General features: G+C 40.0%; 1 protein-coding gene across 1 annotated transcript; it reads right to left on the reverse strand.

Annotated features, from left to right (window-relative positions):
* Window positions 1–37: 37 nt before the first annotated feature.
* Window positions 38–18,710, reverse strand: sun2 (Sad1 and UNC84 domain containing 2). The gene is made up of 16 exons (XM_005464872.3): window positions 18,552–18,710; window positions 9,328–9,442; window positions 9,110–9,213; window positions 8,428–8,808; window positions 8,285–8,344; window positions 8,031–8,105; window positions 7,509–7,648; window positions 6,100–6,150; window positions 5,860–5,898; window positions 5,190–5,384; window positions 4,957–5,094; window positions 4,760–4,856; window positions 4,299–4,414; window positions 4,001–4,174; window positions 2,462–2,551; window positions 38–2,270 (listed from the first exon to the last, which is right to left on the reverse strand). Exons 2-16 carry the CDS (start codon window positions 9,438–9,440, stop codon window positions 2,154–2,156), a joined length of 1,890 nt encoding a protein of 629 aa, XP_005464929.1. The 5' UTR covers window positions 9,441–9,442; window positions 18,552–18,710; the 3' UTR covers window positions 38–2,153.
* Between the last annotated feature and the right edge of the window lie 1,243 nt (window positions 18,711–19,953).

Genomic DNA, 19,953 nt, shown 5'->3' on the forward strand with positions numbered 1-19,953 from the left:
AGCTTCACAGGATGTATAATAAGTACAACAACAAAGACATATTGTATTGTTTTATTTTAGAACACAAATATCCAAATGCAGAACACTATAGGGCTCCGTGTGAGACGATATTTCTAAAATCCAAATGGAAAACAAATGTTTTTGGTGTTTTGCTTGATCGTAAAAAACACAATTTAACATTTGTGCAAGAGAAAATGAACCTGATTGATCACCTAAACCTTAACACTGGTCAAATAAGAGGAATGATACACTCTGAGGCTCTAGACTCCCATCAATACCTACATTTTTAAACAAATGTGAGTCTATTAGACATGTTGTAATGTTTAGTTATGCAAAATCAAGCTATTTAAGGATTAAAGTGAAAACTGTAAGTGAACATGTTGAACACATTTAACAGAATTAGCGTGTATTATTGCGCGTATTGTATTGTCTACAATTATGTTCAGTTTATCTATAGCCCGCAGTACACCAGGAGAGTGGTTATTAAGCTTGTTAGGAATGTAAACAATCATTTATAAAACAGCCATCAATGCAAAAATATATCTTCATTTCATTTTAACATTACTTTTTGAAAACGTGTGTTAATGACACTGTGTCTCCTTTGTTTAACAACTTGTACATATCAGCATCTATTAAATAGACAAAACACAAATAATAATAATACTTCTGAAATCCTTTGTTAAGTTATCCAAATCTGAACTGCTTGAAATCAGGAAGAACATTTCACGTCATTCTGTAAATGATACTTTCTCTCATCTTCTGTCTAAATGTACAACAAATAAAAACAAAAATTCTGCAATGTCATTGTGTGAAATTGTGTTTTCTGGGTTTTGAATGACACAATCCAAAGGTCTGACATAATAATTGACAATAATTCAAAATGATTCTCGAGCTGGTCCTACAAAATGGACGGAGCAAAAAGAATTTCTGTTTTATGAATAAATAGCACTTTTTTCTATCCTGGTTAAACATTTCATACAAATGTAAGCATTATGTACAGAGTAAAAAACAAAGCTGTCATTGCTTCAACACGACGTCTGTCAAAGAGGTTAGAAAAACAGCTTTTCAAGTATTCAAGTACCAGAAGGAAAATCCACACTGATGTGTCAAAACTCGCTGAAAGGGAAATGTTACCAAGCTGCATATTTTACCTTTCATAGGGATATGAAATTACATTTTCCTTTAAGAACATCAAACACTGCTGATTAGAAAACATTCACTGCTGCCCTCTGTGTTTTTCCACCTGCTGATGTCACCTCAGCCTCAAAATAAACAAACAAAAAATCCAAAAAACCCCAAAACAAAACAAAACAGTGTTTTCAACCTGTTCAGGTATCAGGCAACATATGTGACTGAGCGCTGGACAAACTTGATTTTTTTGTGTTTTTATTGTAAAAACATAAAATACTGAGACTCATTTAAATTCCCATGAATGAACAGAGCGTGTTAGAAATGAGCTTTCGTTAACGTCACTTCATTTCTTTTGTGGTCTAAGATGGAAAGATGAATAAAGCCAAAAACCAGCTATGGAAACCAGGACAAGTAAATAAAATAAGAGACTGTTTCTAGTACTTGTCACTGTGCCACTGAGCAAGGTGTTTAACACTCAAGTCCTCTGTGGCTTCCCAGCGACAAAACGGAAAGAGATGTTATTTTAACAGGGAGCTCCCAGGTGGGATGGAGTGCTGTACACATGCAAAGTAGGAAAAAGATTATTAATAATAATAGTTTGTAATAAGAAAAGCTTCAAAATGATCTTGTGGCACAATCACATAATTGAAGCATAAAGTTGCCAGAACCTTAAACTTCCATGTAGACTTTTGTTTTTTAGAAACTTTTATCAAAGCAAATGGTAAATGGCCTGTATTTATATAGCGCTTTACTAGTCCCAAGGACCCCAAAGCGCTTTACACATCCAGTCATCCACCCATTCACGCACACATTCACACACTGGTGATGGCAAGCTAAATGTGCACTGCACAACAAGGGTCTTACACGTTTTTATCCTTTAATATCAAGCAGTTACAAAAACACCAGTAAAACACAGCTGAAACAAAGAGGTGTGCGTGTGAACACTGAAACACTTTTTCAGTAGCATTTGGCCCTGAGACCAGCAAAGCTTCGCATCAACAAGTCTGAGTGAGTCTCAAGCCTCACGTGGTGGCGATCTTCCCGTGCACGCGGAAGCGGTAAAGACACGTATACTCGACGTGACCCCAGTTACTGAGAACTCTCAGCTCCACGACTCTGTAAACAATGTCGCTCGGATTCTGTGTGAGAAGAGAAGAAAAGAAAAGATAGGAAAGAAAGTTAAACAACAAAATGCGAGAGTAAAGGAGAGCATGCAACAAACACTTATGATTACTACACTTTATAAAGAAGCAGAAGTAGTCGGCTCGTGGTCTGTGTCTCTGTAAATATAATGAGCGGTGAATATTAAGATGGGTTCATTTGCACTCACAGGAATCTTAAACGTCTGCGTTGGCTCTCCATATTCATCGTAAGTGAACGTCCCCAGCAGTGTTCCTTCTTCTGTATCGTTTTCCATCCCCTGGAAAGAGACAAATGGCACTTGGGTCAGATTTCAAAATTAAAATTGGCTTTATGTCACTCCCAAAGTTTTTCTTTGAGACTTAATTCCATACAGTACTCCTACATTAGGTCCTACGGTTGTTAAATGGCAGATTTAGATCATCCACATTTGAAAAATGACAAGTGAAATAAGAAACAAGTCAAATTCATGAACCACAAATATCTGAAAAGTTACAATTTTTAGGTATCATATTGCTCCAAAGTGTTTAAATAGGAAGTGGAAGAAAATGAATGTAATAGTTGGCAGGTATGCATGTCTGTCAAGCAGAAAACAGAAATTAAGTAAAAAACTGCAGCTGCTCAATGTTCCACTCTAAGCTGGCTCCTGTGGTCAAAAGCCCAACTTTACAGCAGAATGCAACATGTTTACAGCCTGGTACAAACGTAGTTTTGCAGCTACTTTCCTCCTTTACAACAAGTGTATGGAGTGTATTAACCTTTAACTGTAAAGGCTTAAACTTAGAGATGGGTATGCTCTTTTGGTGCCTTCTGGGGGATTTTTCATGGAATTATCTGAGCTGCACGGTTACTTTTACAAACAGCTGTGGTCCAGTTAAGGTGAGTGAACCAGTCTTAACAGTCTTAACCTCTACATGATCAGTGGGATTTTTGTCTTCAAACACCTGAATAGATTACCAGACAAAGCAAACCTGATACATATGAAAACTCGTATATGCAAACTGATATTTCAATATTGTTTCAATTAATATTACAGAAGATTTAATATCTATTTAGAAATAAATAAATAAATAAGATTTTTATTTCATGGTTCAGGCTGTACAAGGTTAAGATCCAGCTTGCAAACCATGCTTGCTAGCTTTCATCCATATACATTTTTTTGAGACCAATAATGCAACATGGCAGAGGCCAAAACGCTAAAGCTTTAAAATCCAGTGTGTGCTGTCACTGTGGACAAATGCAGAGTGTGCGGTGTTACTTGAAGTATTGCTGGAAATGTGATCACATGTGTACTGTGTGCAGTTCATTCTGATGTTTTGGTTAATTTGTGTATGCATAGAAGTGTATTTGAGAACCAGCATGACTTAGCAGCAGCTTTAAATGTCTCAACCACAAATGCTGCCTCTGAGGTATAATTTCACATCTTTACGTCTGACAGATATTTTAGTGCATCTGTAAATCCTAAAGGGTACGTGATGCTCTGGCTGAAGACAAAGACCTGGTGGGCTCGCTCTTTCCTTACCACGAGTACCCTCCCTGCTCCATGTATCTATGTTTGATCTGAGCCATTAAGACCCACAATCTCACAAACTCTCATTAATGATGAACTGACTGCTAGCTACTGGTTATTTTCCTGCTTCATGTTGACTTGCAGGCAGCTTTTTTTCTTTTTAAAGCAAGCACAGGCAGTCATGGGTCACCACACTGTTTCTAAACTGGAAACACTCACATAGACTTCAAAGTCTTTGGGAGCTGAGTCAATTCGGCCAGTGGGAGAGTTGTAGCGTGGCAGGTGGTCCAGTGTCACATGAGTTATCCGTATGGGGTGGGACAAAGAGATCACAAGTGTCCCCTGAACACCATGAAACGCCCAGCATTTCCCTGGAAGCAGCACTGGGTAACCCTGGGGAGGAAGACGGTGGGAGATGTAGTTAGTAAAAATGACAAGGCTAACAGTCTAAAGTGAAAAGCCCTGGAGGGTAAAATGACAATAAGGGGACAGATAAGCAAACTGATGACCATTATACCTGAATGACAGTGCGTGGGCTTTCAGATGGATACCAGAGAGGGAAACCAAACAGGGTCACACATGCTGAACGAATACGGTACGTCTCTGAGCACCTGGTACTGATCACACTGGCACCTACACACACACACACACACACACACACACACACACACACACACACACACACACACAAACACACACACACACACACACACACACACACACACACACACAAAGGGCAATAAGAGTTAAGAAATGGTTTGTTAAATCTTCTATACGTTATAGAGTGTAACATTAAATGACAACAATCTTTGCTGATGACTAATTACAGAAGACAAATCAACAGGCAAATAAATTAAACAACCAATAACTAAATATTTATGATAAAAAGTGTTTTTTGGGTGCAAAAACAGCAAACACACACATGCACACACTGAATTTTAGCAAAAATAATTTGGTCTTTATCCAAACATTCCTGACCTTGAGTCTCCAGGGCAAAGTCAGCCACTTTATCAGCCATGGGACGTCCACAGTCTGCGCAGCTTCCAGTGTTGCTGAGCCTGATCGCATCCTGCTCCTTATTCACATTCACAGAGTATACTATTAAGTACTGATGGGTGTAACAACTCGTATCTAGCAGCATAAGCCAACACACACATACAGTTACTACTAGTTACCTTGATGCGGTCAGTGAGCCACTTCTCCATGGCCTGTTGGAGCTCAGGTGTAAGGTGATTGTGTATGGGTGTGTTGGTAGGATCAGGGCAGGGGGCTGGAGGAGGCATCACCTGGATGGATGACAACTCCTGGGCCAGCTGCAAGAGAAAAGACTATTCATTCAAACCAGGCTGCATTCATTAACCTGCGGCTGTTTTAATAATAGATAAGTTGAACCTATCAGGACTTTTACCTTATTATTCTGATCCTCTAAAGCTTGGATTCTGAGGCTGAGGCTGGCAGCAGCAGTGCTGCTGTCTGACTGATAATCTGCCATCCGCCTGCTCAACCCTGCGACCTCCTGCTCCAGATGCTGCTGACCGTCGGAGTCTGTGGCCTCAAGTTTGGCCTTCATATCGCGCATTTCTAGCTGGAGTTTCTCCTTCATCTGTTAGAAAAACCAAGTCGAGTGGACTTTTATTCAGAGTGAAGGAAAAACACGACGTGCTGATAGGTGAAGTGAGCTCATAGATACCAGACTGTCTCTTTCATACACTTTAGATCTCACGTTTTAAAGCCAGGTTTTTAAGTCGTATATGTTCATCCTAAAAGCTAACCATGGTTAACAGTTTATCAGAAAGCCTTTTTGTTGTTTCTTCACCTTAAATCAAATTAAAATTTCTTTAAAATAAATTATCTTCAAATCAGAAATTATGCCTTTGGGGAATTATTCAGCAACTGCACTTCCTGAGAGCTTGTAGGTTAGTAAACAAACCTCTGCATTTGCTCTAGATGTCAACCACTAGATGTCACTCTAGCATACCTGAGTTTTGACCCTGTTACTATTAGCCTGTGTTGCTTTCTCACATCCGTGGGCAGAAGCTTTACCACCCACAGGGTTAACCAGAAAGAGGTTCTCTCACCTGGGAGAGAAGCAGCTCCTGCTTCATCTGCAGCTCCACCTGTAACACATGCAACACGTCACTTTCACCTCAAAACAGATCAACATGCAAGGTCTCAGAGTAACACCAATGCATTTATTTTAGTTTTCCTTTGTTTTACTCTGATATGGTTAGGCAGCTTAATTTTTGTTTGTGCATGTGCGTGTGTGGAGGGAGGGCGCCGAATTTTTTACTTCTGACTGCAAGGAAATGGTTTGTTACCAGAAGACGTTGCATCTTTTCATCTACTACAGCAGACACAATGGTAGGATCCTGTTTGAGAATACAAAAACAACAAACTATTACTGCAACAAAAAAACCCCCAAATTTTCATACGAACATCATAAGAGCCTCATTACAGCAAGCTTAATCAGAACAGCTATTACATTAAATATATTTGTGACCTTTAAAAATGCTTCAGAATTGACTGAGAGGTCCCTGAACCGGTGAACTTCTTGAAGGACTTACAACTAAGTCTCAAAGTTTTCATCATAAACATCATAAATCCCATCCCGTGTTGACTTTGTTTAGCTGGTAAGTGAACAGTGGGGCTCCAAAGTGTAGTGCTTTACATATTTGCAGGTGGTTGCATTTGGGTTTGTGTCAGGACGGGTATCTGGTGCAAAATATCCTGTGAATCAAACATGTGGCACTACCTGCTGTTGCAACCCCTTGTGAATAAGAGAACAACCAAAGGTAGCTTGGTAAGAGAGAAATGACATTGATGAGAGTGACACTGTTCTCAAACTGTAACTCTTTTAACTGAGAATAAATAAATAAAATATAGTAAAAAGCGCCTTTCAGCAGCTCCCTTATTACAAAGGCATCGCCACCACAGCAGGTAGCTTTGCTGGCTGATTTTTACGCCGTTCTAAAACATCCCCCAAGGGATTTGTGTCTCCTCTCAGGATCAAACTGCTGATCTTTCACTTTCAATTTGTAAACCACCCACAGTGGAGCATTATGAAGAAAACAGACTCTGTGAACCTTTAAAAATGCACAAATGTGTGCTGGGAAAATACTACACTAACAAATCTCAAGCTTGGGCCGCCATAATACCAGATTACACTGAAGAAAACAACCATGACTGCTAACAGTCAAATTCATCTTTAACTCACTGTCTGCTTTTTTTTGGATAAATGAATAAAATTCAAAATACAAGTGCACGGATGTAGTGAGACAGGACTGTCAATTGCATATAAACAAACAACAACACAATTATTTATATCATTATTACCATTATGTAAACAATATCAAGATTTAATTTTAAAAATATATTTATTGTATTAGGAGCAAATGGCTACCTCTGCCTCTGTTGGAGCTTTCTTCCTGTTAAAAGGCAGTTTTTCTTTCCCCCTATCGCCAAGTACTTGCTCATAGGGGGTCGTCTGATCGTTGGAGTTCTCTCTGTATTATTGTAGGATCTGTACTTTACACCTTGAGATGACTGTTGCTGTGGTTTGGCATTGTTAAATAACCCCTAGTGCAGGCCTTGAAGATTTGAGCTTGAGCACTATTATAAAAGCTTGTCATTTGTAATTAATCAATCTACTTAGTCACTGAGACAGTTAGCTTGATCCAGCACTCATCAATCTAACCAGCAAGAAAAACAGTCAGTTGCAGAGACTTACCACCACAGGTTTGGAATAGATGTTGTTGGGTTGAGGAGGAGGAGGAGTAGCAGGGACAACAGGCTGTGTCTGCGATGGGCTCTTTGTGACATTCATGCGGGAGATGAAAGAGGTGAGCAAGGGAAGGAACAACCAAAGACCTGGAGAAAACAGAAGGGATAGTTCCTGAACAACAGCACTCAGAAGCACGCAAAGCAAAAAAAAAAAAAAAAAGATCACCCAACTCTAATACTCAACAATGAAAGCCTGTCGTAGTGACTGACATTTACAGTGACTCATACAGTCACAACAAGGTGGAGAAGGGAGTAAAACCCCACCACATGAGCAGGGAGCAGACTAAGCAGTGCTGCTTTGCAAGTCTAAGAACCCTCTGTGGCAGAACCTACCACACCTTCTACTTTTGAGGGGAAACCCCGAGCTCATAGAAAATTACTGTACTGTCTTCAGGAAAGTAGATCAACCAGAAAATACAGCGGCTTTCTGAAAACACAGAATATATTCAATTATGTTTATGTTACTTACATAAAAGTAAGATGAGGAGTAGCAGGAGAGCCAAACCACAAGCCTTCTTCATGCGACTGCTGATTAGAGAATTAGCTGCGGGGAAGAGAAGGAAAGTTGATTTGCAGGGATTTTGATAAGCTAGAGCCAAATCACATGCAGCAACTGAGAAAAAACTCAAGTATGTGGGATCTGTATATAATGCACGAGCACACGTAGATGCATACTGAGCTTCAGCTACAAGCAGGAAGAATGATCAAATACAAACACCATACCTAACACTGCCACATCATGGGTTTTTGCACATACTGTCGCACCGAGCATCAGGGCTGAGTCTGCCAAAAGAACAAACAGGAACAAAGAGATTATTGCATGGCAGCACAAAGACACACAAACACAAGCAAACTTCAGCACTCACCGCTCAGGCTGTTGAAGGCACTTTTGATTCTGCTTCTGTATCCAGTATTGGGATCCCCAGTGTTACTGCTGACTCTACCAGTGCTGCAGGGGGCGGCCATGGGCTTCCTGTAAGTACCCTCAGAGGACGAGTACCCTGAGCTGTCCACGCCACTCTGACTCAGCTCCTTATGGCTGGGTCTAAAGTGTAATCCTGGCGTGCTAGAGCTGCAGTGCCCTGCAGGAGAGCTGTTTCCTGGAGATGCTAAGTGGCAACGAGGGGGTGTCTGCCTCGGGGTTGATGATGATGATGGGGTCAGGGCAGGCCGCGGGGTGGCTGTAGATGGGGTGAAAGGTACGGTCCTCATGGTAGGTTGGCTCTCAATGCTTAATGGAGATGGGACTAAGAGCCAGATGAGAGAAAGAAGCAGAAAATGAGATAAATAAATTAGGTTCCTTACACCAATACTTGGTGGCATACTTATGCATGTGGCATTATTAAGTGGTATTTAGTCCATCTGTGTCCATTATTACAAAGAGTAACTAAATAATTCACAGTCAGTAAAATACCTATGAGGGGTTAGAAATAAGCCAGAGCTTTGTTATATGCAACAGTTTGGAACCCTTCTCTTTAACCTACTCTGAAAACTTTCAGATTGTGATATTATGTCATTACCACTCATGCACCGTCACAGCATACTGACCTGGAGTGACAGGTGTGTCAGGGGCAGCAGAGCTAGCATTGCTGTTGGCTCTGCTGGAGGTACGGGAGGTGGGCTTGCGGGTCCCGGCCTTCTTCTTGAAAACCCTGAAGAAGAAAAAGTTGGTAAGAGAGAAAGGTGTTACATTACAGACTGACCATCAGAATGTAGAAAAAAAATTTAAGCACAAGGGCGCACTGGCACAGAAACCAGTAACTTACTTAACAGGGTTTTCACGGTACGATATGGATATATTGGTCACGCTGCTTGAGTCAGATTCTTCATCTGAGTTATAGTAGCCACCAGAAACCAGGCGAGAACTTCTGCGAGACATGACTGAAACACACAGACAGGGAAAAATAGTAAGTCTCAATTTATATACATAACAGAGTTACTGAAATTGGATAATCCCTGTAATCAGCAGGACCTAGTCAGAGCAGTGGATTAGGATTTCAGTGTGGTGATTTGTGACAAACACAGCAAACACTGCTGCACTGTGTTTAGACTGTTTTCAGCTACTCTTAATACATAATCCTTAGGCCTACATAAAACTGCAGTTTTCAGCTACAGTAACCTCATGTGCCAGCTTAATTTAGATAGAGTGAATACACCATTGCCAACAAAGAAACTGCCCATAATAGAATTAGTAATTGTGCCTTTTCTATACAACTTAATATGCTTGGATTAAAAATGAGAAATCATCTGCAAGAAAAAGATGAGATAAGATAAACTGTTACTGTCAATGTACAGATACTGTGGAACAAGACTTCAGTGTCATATGTGAAGGTGTAGAGTGAAGCACAATCAAACCGTTTCAAGAATTAAAGACAGTTTCAAATATGACAGACATATAAAACAGTGATGTAGTAGAGGGCTAGTAGCTTTCTGCTAGGAGTCACCTCCCACCTCCGGTGACTGTGACCCTGAGGTGGGAGGTCCAATTCTGAGCCACTGAATTGGACCTCCCACAGAAGTCTGTGGTGTTGTTGCCCTTTGGAGCATTTTTAATTCAACTTTCTGACAAACAACTTGCTGCGTGGTAACCATCAAATAATCTTTACTCCAATAAGGCTCTGGGCACAGCTTACTAATGAAGCTTGCTGATAAACTCACCCTCTTATTCAAATACACTCAATTCTAGCTGCAGAACACACAGAGAGTGACTACTATAATGCCAATTCAAATTCAAAATGGGACTTCACAACCAGTGAATGACTGCAGTGACTATTTCCATCTACTATGTCTGAGCAATGTGTTTTCTTTTTTTTATTTTGTTGCCTCTGTCACATTTCTTCATTTTCACATCAACTTTTCTCTTGTTCATTTCATAAATATTTCTACGGGGAGTCAAGAACTGGTGACCCCAGGAAGTCAAACTGGCAGCTCAATGCATCTTTTAGGGCTTGCATGTTTTAGTAATGATATTTCCTGTAATCACATTAAATAAATAAGACGATATGTTCACCTTTAAGAATGTGCAGTCATTATTACAATAAAACAGTAAAGCAGCAGCACAGTGAAACACACAGTAGCAGTAATAGGGATGCGGTAGGTGTGGTAGAAGTAATATTAGTAGTATGTCACTGACAGATGCTCTTTTGGTTAATCTTGGTTGCCTGTAATCCAGCTAATCAGTCCTGCTGCACAAACACTCGACAACACCAAGATTTACAGAGTAAATATAAACCCCCAAAACGCCATGAATGCATTTGTACATGCAAAGCTTAAAAGACAAGGACATACACTTTCATTGCGCTACAATGCAGACACATTTACAGTATAGAATACATGATACACACACACACATGCAGACACACATGCACATTCTGCATACCTTAACAGACCCCGCATACTTAAAGTTCAGAAAATCTTCAGAGACTATCACAGGTAGCAAGAAGGATCGGGTCTGAACAGCTCTACGTTGTTGCAAAACATCTACGAGGTTAACTTTCAGCACTGCAGCCATCGCAAAGATTATGTAACAAGCATCTTAAGCTAAATGATCCCATTGGTCCAAGATGTGCTCTTACAGTGTGGATAATTAGCAGCAGCTTTACTGCCTGTCAGCTCCTGCAGCAAGTTTATTGGTACACATTTAATTCATTACAGAAACACAAAACACAAGCAGTGCTCTGACGATGGGGCCAAAACATTCAACTCCACATTAACCCTCTTTCCTGCTGCACATCACTGATAAGACCAAATGAAGAGCTCGAGTACATACCTGCAGCTACAGTGCCAGACAATGCCTTGAATAAAGTCAGGCATTCGACAGTAACAGGACGCTGAAAGTTAGAAATGCTAGCTGCACGGGGCGTTTCTCAGCTCGGTGACAAGTAGAGGCCCCCAGGAAATCTACCAGCCTTTAGATTCTCTCTGCGATCCTTTCTTTTAGCTTCTGACTGTTCTCATGAAAGCAGCCTTCCTGTCTCTGAAGTTTTAACGCAATCAGAGCTGACATCCAATAAAAGCCTTGATGTCATTAGCCGGGGATGCGATCACCACAGACTTGTGCAACTGAAATGAGCGGCAGAAGATGACAAAAAGGGAAGCTGCGTCTGTGCATCTAACAGACAGGAAGCTGATGCACGAGGACACATGCGCGCCGAAACCCTCACTTTAAAAAAATGGGTGATTGTCTTGTTAGATATTTAATATAATTACTTATAGATCATGACCATGCTTTACAAACAAACTTGCAAACACGCTCAACAACACCACACAAACTCTTTACATACTTTTCCTCTAGTTTTGTCACCCTCTGCTTGTCTGTTGATTCAAGACTCGAGGGGGTGAAAGACTGAAAGAGAGAAAAGAGTAAATATCAGCAGCCGCACCGTTTTGATGTAAACAGCTAATAACAGCAACACTGTACTTGACGACGCCCTGCAGCCCCTGCAGTGGTTGCTACAGACAGCCTGTTCTGTTTACTGTGAATAAGGAAAACACACCATCATACTGAAACTGCTCTGTTGCAGAGACAGCTACGTTTCCAATACATCTTTACTATGAAGATGCATATTAAATCTCTTTATTTTTTTGTAACTTGCACCTTCTTCTCTCTATCAAACAACCAGGTTGTTTAAATTTAAATTAGATGGAGGGGCTCTTGTAGCATGTGGCAGGCAAGAGCTTTCTTTTTAATCCCATCATGTCTAACAATCTAATCTGCAGATCCCATCATTAGAACAAAGCAGACAAACAAGGGTCACATTTATTTAGACTACACAGTGCAAGCAGCCTGGACCTGCTGCTGAGGAAACACACATTAAGTATTTCTTTCTTCCAAATACGTCAAGAGGCTTAAGCTAAGAGCGTAGAGAGAGGGGGAGCATTTTGGACTTAATTCCCTCAAGGCCTCCCTTACACTTTAAGTGGCATCTCAGTGGAGCCAAGCTCAGCACATTTCTCCTCCTGAACATCACTGACCCCCACCCCACACAGAGGACACTGCTGCACCAAGGTGTCCCTCCTCTTTTGCTCATTCCACTGAATTCCACTGTGTTTGACTGCGTCCCACATTCTTGTGTAGGTTTACTTTCCTTATTCGGGGCTTGTCGTCCAATCCGCTTGATCTAAAACCAAATTACATCTTACAATAGTCTGTTCATGCTGTAAACTGAAAGAGCTGTTTTTGTCCTGGAATGCCCGCATGACTGATTTGAGGCCTTTCATTTAATTTCTAAGCATCTCTCTTCTATAGAACTGCTGAGAAAACATGTTCTGCCTTGGTCACCCTTGCACTGCACACAGGATGTGTCATTGAGGTATGATTCCTCCACGAGAATGTGCAGTATGGAATCCAATAATGTGCAAATGTGAGGATGAGAACATCCCCCCCGTCAGAGACAGAGAAGCCTGATTCAGGTCCTGTGGGAATCATGTGCAGAAAGACACAAAAGCTGCTTTTCATCAAGAATAGGCAGCAAAAACTGCACAGCTCCCACAGAAATAAATCTGTCTCAATCATGAAGAAGGACAACAGTGACAAGTGCATCACATTCAGCCATTTAGTCAAAATGAAAGATGAAAAAGTGAAATGAGAGAGTCTCCTGAACAGTGTGGAAATCCACCAGTTATCCATTTGGATCCACATCCCATCACATGATTTACTGTACTGGAATCATTTATAAACAACTATAACAAGAATTTGTTTTAGATGTTTTAGATTCAACGCCAACAAAAATAATTCAAAAATGTCAGAATGTCAGAGTAATTAGTAATTAGTGTAGTCTCTTATAGTGTAAAACAAACTAGTAAGCAGCCAAAAGAAGCAGAAGAAGAAGAAAATTTACTGGAACAAAGGTCTCACGTCGCCTCGCCACAACATCGCCCTGCTCGGCTATGATGCCTGCTGTGCTACATGTAGCGGAGACAGTGTCATGCGGACTGATAAAGGGTTTGATAATGAATTAATTATATCTTTATAGTGTTCCTCAGGGCAACAGTGTTGTGGAAAACATAACACAGGATTTGATGATAGTAAGCAGGGCTCAACAATATGAGCATTTTCGCTTTCACAGTTTTAACTAAAAGAGACATCTGAGCAGTAAATACAATTAAGATCTGGGATGTAAAAATATACCAGGGTCAGCAAACATCTGGTTCAATAGATGAAAATGTGGTTTCCTGGATACGGGAAAACTATTACATCTGTAATAGGCCAGTATATTGATTAAGCTGTAATAATCACACAAGCAAAAAAAAAAAAGAACAACAACAACAACAAAAACCCTTTTGGTATGTGCTTCAGTTTTGGGATCCCGTTTTCACCACAGTTCGCTACTGCAGTTCTTCCTGTAACGCTAAGGCCAAAAAAAGCTGTTACTTTCTATTAAAACAGGCTCCGATACTAATCAATACTAAGAATTATTATCAGGTTAGACACCCATTTGCGACATCACTGATAGCAGCAGACTTGACACGGTACTGCTGCAGACACACAGCCCCTCCCTCGCTAACAGTTGAACCAGCTGACGTTCACAACACTGAACAACTCTTAAAGAGGAATTTGAAGAGGCCAGTAAATCTCCTGTTACATCAGCACAGAAGTATTAAACAGTTATTGTAAATGTTAACACAGTCAGTGCCATGTCTACCTTCCCATCACTATTTAATCTGCAATGGTTCCAAGTCATCGGAGGCACTGCATGACCTCAGACAACCTCAAATATTGTTGCTGTTTTTGGCACGACCTAGGAGAAATAATTACTCATTTATAAAATATCACTAACCTTTCACTCCACTAAGCCAATGTTTTAACCACTACACTATGGAGACACTAATGACCCTTTTTTTAAATATCAAGTATTGTCTTGGGTGCAGGTATTTAGTTTATCATAACAAGCCTACTGTTTATAAGAAAGGACTCTAAGCTAGTCAGTGGTTCTCAAACTGTGGCACAGGCAAACATGGTGTAGCATGGAGCCACCATAGGTCCGGTAAGGACAGCCAGGTGAAAAATATGAGTGAAACTAAGGTAAATTAATGTTTTTGAGGGAAATGAATCACAGGTTTGCTGATGGGTCCATGGTGAAGCGGTTTACAAATCTAACAAGTATAAAATCCCCAGTATGAGGAGACACAAATCACTCTGCGATTGCGTCAGGAAGGACATTTGGTGTCAAAATTAAACATGCTGAACTACTTTTTGTGGAGACCTCTGGTGAATAAAGAAGCAGCTAAAATTAGTTTTTAACCAAGAGTTTCCTGATGCTGCTGCACTGGTGAGATGCACCTTTATTTAAGTAAAGTGTATTTTTTTGTTGTTCATAATCAATAATCAGTGTGTTGCATGAACTTTTTCAGCTTCTGAAGTGGGACAGGTCCAAACACACACACCAAACTTGTTTGTGTGTAAATGAAGGCATAAATGTTTAGTAAAAGTGGAAGTACTGTCCAGCTTTCACAACCACCCCTGTTAGCATGCTAAGGCTGTCTATCAGCAGCTGATAACAGATGATTACAGATAAAGCCTCAAATGTCAGTTCCAGAAACCCAAGTATGCCAGCAAAAATAGACTTCTATATTTCGGTAACAGTATGACTCACAGGCTGTATAAAAGGGAGGAAACTTCATACCAAACTGAACTGTGCAAGCCAAATGGTTCAGGACCATTACAGCCCAAGCACAAGCACATGTAAAAACACATGTGAGCCCTTAAAGCTGATGGCAGGAATCTCTATTGGATAAAATCAAAGAGCGGAGATTGAGATGTAGTAGCATTGTTTGCTCAGGGCTGGGCAAAGAGGGGCACTGTTTCACTGCCAGGACACCGACAAAGAAGGAAAGCTGACACGGCCTGTAACAACAGAGATGTAGAGAGTGAAAGGAAGAGTAAGAGCCGATGCAGACAGACAAAGACACTGAGACACTGGAGAGAAAAGAAGAGACAGAGCGTGCAGACCAACAAAGATGAAAGCTTGGCTGGTGGTGGAGAAGGTGTGAAATCACTTTTATGATTTCATACTTTTATGAATGACTGAAACAATTCAGAAAAAAGAAGAAGAAGAAGAAAAAAGTGTAGAAATGAAGGGAAAATGGTACGGTAAGAAGGAGTGGGGGAAGAAAGGAATGCCGAGAATTAGTTTTCATCAAACCAAACCGGCCTGGCACATGGTTTGTGGCTAACATTAGTACCGTGCCAGTGAAATATGACTCACTCACAGAGAGTGGGTGAGTCATCAGTGTGCACTGCCTTCTAACAAAAGGACCGCAATCTCTTTGTAAAGTTTAAGGGGAGAAAATAATTAAGCACAGTTTTTTAGCTAAGTTGCTACCTAACCAGGTCTGTTCATTCTCTCAGTGTCTCTCTGAATAGTCTGCTGCATGAAAGAAACTTTGTTGTCAGGGCTGCGAAGCTGTTTTACCATCCCTGCCCGAGACTCTCAGGCAGGCCCATCTGCTTTCCTCCAGCCTCACAGAAAACTCATTTATTTCAAGTAGTGTGTTGAAACAATCTTTATTTTAAAGATTTTCTGAATTAATCTCCTTCCATTTCCATACTAATATTTCCAAATCAAGCCCTTTATTGCATAAAAAAAATCACAATTTTAATTGTTAAAAAAGGCTAACTTCCCTTACACTGAACAACAGCTGGATTACATGAACTGCTCTGATCCAAATTCGTCCAAATCAGGCTGCAACCGTTTACAGAATTTTCCTGCTGCTCTGTTTTTACTTGTGTCCAGTGCTGGATGACTATTTTGGTTAAGCCGAATTATTGTTATCTCAGGATGGTTAGATGACCCCTGTTCATAGTATTCCCAGAGTATTTATATTTATTTAATAAAATATTAATATTTGGTGTCCCTGTATTGATTATTGATACAATGTTGCCAAAATTTCCCCCCATTTAATAGTAGCATTTATCCGTAATATAGACCGCTACAGCAATGATGTGTTTTTCTAGCCTACTCTGATTTTTAACACATAATTGCAATCCCCAAAGTAAAAGACCAATGTTAGGTTAGAAAATTACTACATGACAATTGTATGACTTCACTGCGACCCTGTGCTCAATGTCTCCATGGTCCTTTGTTAGTTGCCTTTACAGGAACACTTAAGGCTTCAACATTCATGATTGTGTATTTATTGAAATACATCCTATAGATCAACATATTAAAGCATCTAAAAAAAATTTAAAAATGTTAACTTCAGGCTAAGGAAACCAGAAGTAGAAAATGCTAACTCATTTTGAAGCACTCTTCTTAAATTCCAGCAGGGGACAACAGCTCTGACAGTAAAAAGAAATAAGACTGTGGGAAAGTCTATGGTAAACATATCTCAAAGATGCGACCTCAGTAAACACTACACGCATATATTTATGATCTCAATCTGCAGTTTGGGGACTTTTTGAATACAACACGATATTCATTTTCTAAACTACACTCTAGTTAAAAGTCAGAGGATGATGAAGCAGGGTGTGCTTCAAAGATTGAGGGGTTGCTACCCTAGTAGAGTGAATGGTCCCTTGATTGCTCTGTCGGATCAAGCCCTCACTAGTCCCGTCTAACTTAGTCTAAATAGAGTTTACATCTACCTTTTACATACAGTCTATGATCCTTACATGAAATAAACAAAAACAAAAAGAAAATCCCACAGGGATGATTTATGCACCACATTAGGTTTTGCAATACCTAAAAGTAAACCTTTACAAAAAATAAATAAATAAATAAAATGTGGTTACATATTGAGAGAAAATAATATGACACCATAACGACAGACAATCCCAGTAGTTTTTTTCTTTCTGGTGTTGTGATGTGGTTGATGTGAGACAAAAGATAAACATCAGTCACCCCCACTGGTAAATGTCAGCCTTCAATTCACTGCTTATTTGCTCATAGTCTAACTACAGTCTGCTAGTCCAAATACCTGCAGGCACCTGTTTAGCCAGTACATGTAACAATGCTTCCCTACACAATACACTTGATGTGGCAATAAGGTTAAAACGTGTTATTTACAACAAAACAGTTATCGCCAGTTTGGCCAAGTTGCACTTCCCTTTCTTTGACCCAGCCTCTGAGGGCCTTAAATATTCCCCGGTGGTCGCAGCATGCCCTTTGTTAAACAGAAAAAGAATTGCTTTTTGTGCAGTTTACCCTTTTGTGCACCTGCACCAAGCTCAATATGGCTCATGTCATGTATTGCTGTGGACAAATAAGACTAAATGCTACTTAAGTAATATATGGCAACTAATAATAATAATAATGATAATAATAATAATAATAATGATAATAATAATATTAATTATTATTATTATTATTACAAAATGGTAATAAGACATAAACACTCCCTCATAAACTTGTTAACTGGTGGTGTTATGGTGACTAGCAGCGCAGCCTATGCGGAAAATTATGGCAGGTTAGTTAATCAACATGCGCTAATAACCTAGTTTAAAGAAACCGTTAATTCAGCTACTCCACCCTTTACAACAAACCAGTTCCGCTTACATATAACACGCTGACATTTAACTTCGCTGTTTAACTACATTCATCGCTAAATTAACACACATTTCCAGCAGACAGCTAACCCCACATGCTTTCAGAGTGAGCAGGATCTGCAGGCAGCTAATGTTGACAATAAACTGTAGTCACTAAACTCAACGAGCAGCCAACGGACAAAAGCATCCTGAAGCGCAGCTGAGATGCAGGGAGACACGAAAAGTCCAAAATTGAACCTTAAGAAACCGAACAAACACGAATTAATCACCACTTGGACTTCTTAACCCCATGCCCTTAACTTACCTCGTTAAACTGTGAAGTCCGTCGCAGATAAATAATAATATAAAAAAAACACGCCAACGAACAGCAAAGACGGTTAACCAGAAATATTAATCCGCACGGAGACTGGACTTAAACAAACATGCCCGTTTTGTTCAACTCTGTTCAGTTAATCCCAAAATAGCAGCCTGGTGCATGAGGAATTCCACAAGTAAAGTCTAAACCTAGATGGCATGACTGTGGGATCAACCGACGCTTGCTGTGACAGCTCGGAGGTTTCACCGCAACAAACGTTGACAGCAGCTGAGTCAAGCTAGAGCGAAGAAGAGAAGTACTTCCGGTAAGGGTTTGCAAAATAGCGGTCGCCCACGCGATCCTCGCAGTTGAACAACGAAAACAAATGTAAATTCATTTTTTTCTGCATATATAACTTCCGGAAGGGAATATAAATTTGACCGTGGGCTAAACAATGAACTCCATTTAAAGTGTGTTTTGAATAATAGACACCACATCCGTCTAGTTCTCTCGAAATTGAGAGACATATTATTCTATTGCATGCATATGATCATTTATGTTCTAAAATTAATAATAATTAACCCAAAGTCGTGTTTCTTCCTTTTGTTGTTTCAATTATTTTTTAAAAAGAAACATGGCAAGATTAAAGAGATATTTTGACCGGAAATTTGTTCAGAGAGTGCCTTTTTAAAGCTTTTTATTTATTTATTTTATTTTCTGTACACGACCGCAGCTATGATGCGGCACGCTTTGAAACCGTTTCCGGTTTCGTTCCAGCGGTAGCAAACATCAGATACACGAATGGCTCCATCTAGCGGCGACAAGTGTGCTCCTTCGGGACTATTTTTCCATAAGCTGCTATTCAGACCTGCTGCCACACGGTGGCGCCAGTTCTCCGCGAGTAACTTGCGTGCTGAGCAGGCCTGCCACAAGTTAATGTCTCTGTTGCACCGTCATGTTGCAGTTTGCAGCGTTTAGAACAGCATTTAAATCTATACTGTATCATGCATTATGCTTTTGACGTATGGACATTAAATAGCAGACTGAAAGCTGAGTTTAAAAAGAAAGAAGACACATGGAATCCAGATTTCCACTCAAGTGAGAACGTCGACAAACTACTCATAAGCACACACGACTCTCTGTGAAATCTTTAATCTCCAAAATATTCTTTCATGTTTTATTACAGCTTATTTAGAAGAACACTAAACTCTTTGATTGCCTATCACAGCCTCTTTATTTGTTTTGGTTAGGTGTGAGGGCAATTCAAACATTTGATAACACTTATCTATTATCCATTTGTAATCTTGCATCACTGCGTCTATTTCCCCTGCCTTAGAATAATAAATTCAGCTTTATACCAATTCAGTTTAGAATGGCTGCTGGTATAGTTAGAACTGCTTACTGGATATGTGACACTAATTGGTATTACTGCTCTTGATTTAATTATGCAGCTTCTGTTTTGTTCATTTCTTTTAAAATGTACGCACAGAAGACTAAAAGAAAATATGAGAGAAAAACTGCAGCCCCAGGAACAGGTAATGCAACCAGATCAAGGTCAAACTACTCAGAAAAATAGGCCATTTTTTTTATTTTTCTTTTCTTTTTTTCCCC

This window comes from Oreochromis niloticus, linkage group LG6 (genome assembly GCF_001858045.2).
Source record: "Oreochromis niloticus isolate F11D_XX linkage group LG6, O_niloticus_UMD_NMBU, whole genome shotgun sequence".
In the NCBI taxonomy this organism is placed as follows: domain Eukaryota; kingdom Metazoa; phylum Chordata; class Actinopteri; order Cichliformes; family Cichlidae; genus Oreochromis; species Oreochromis niloticus.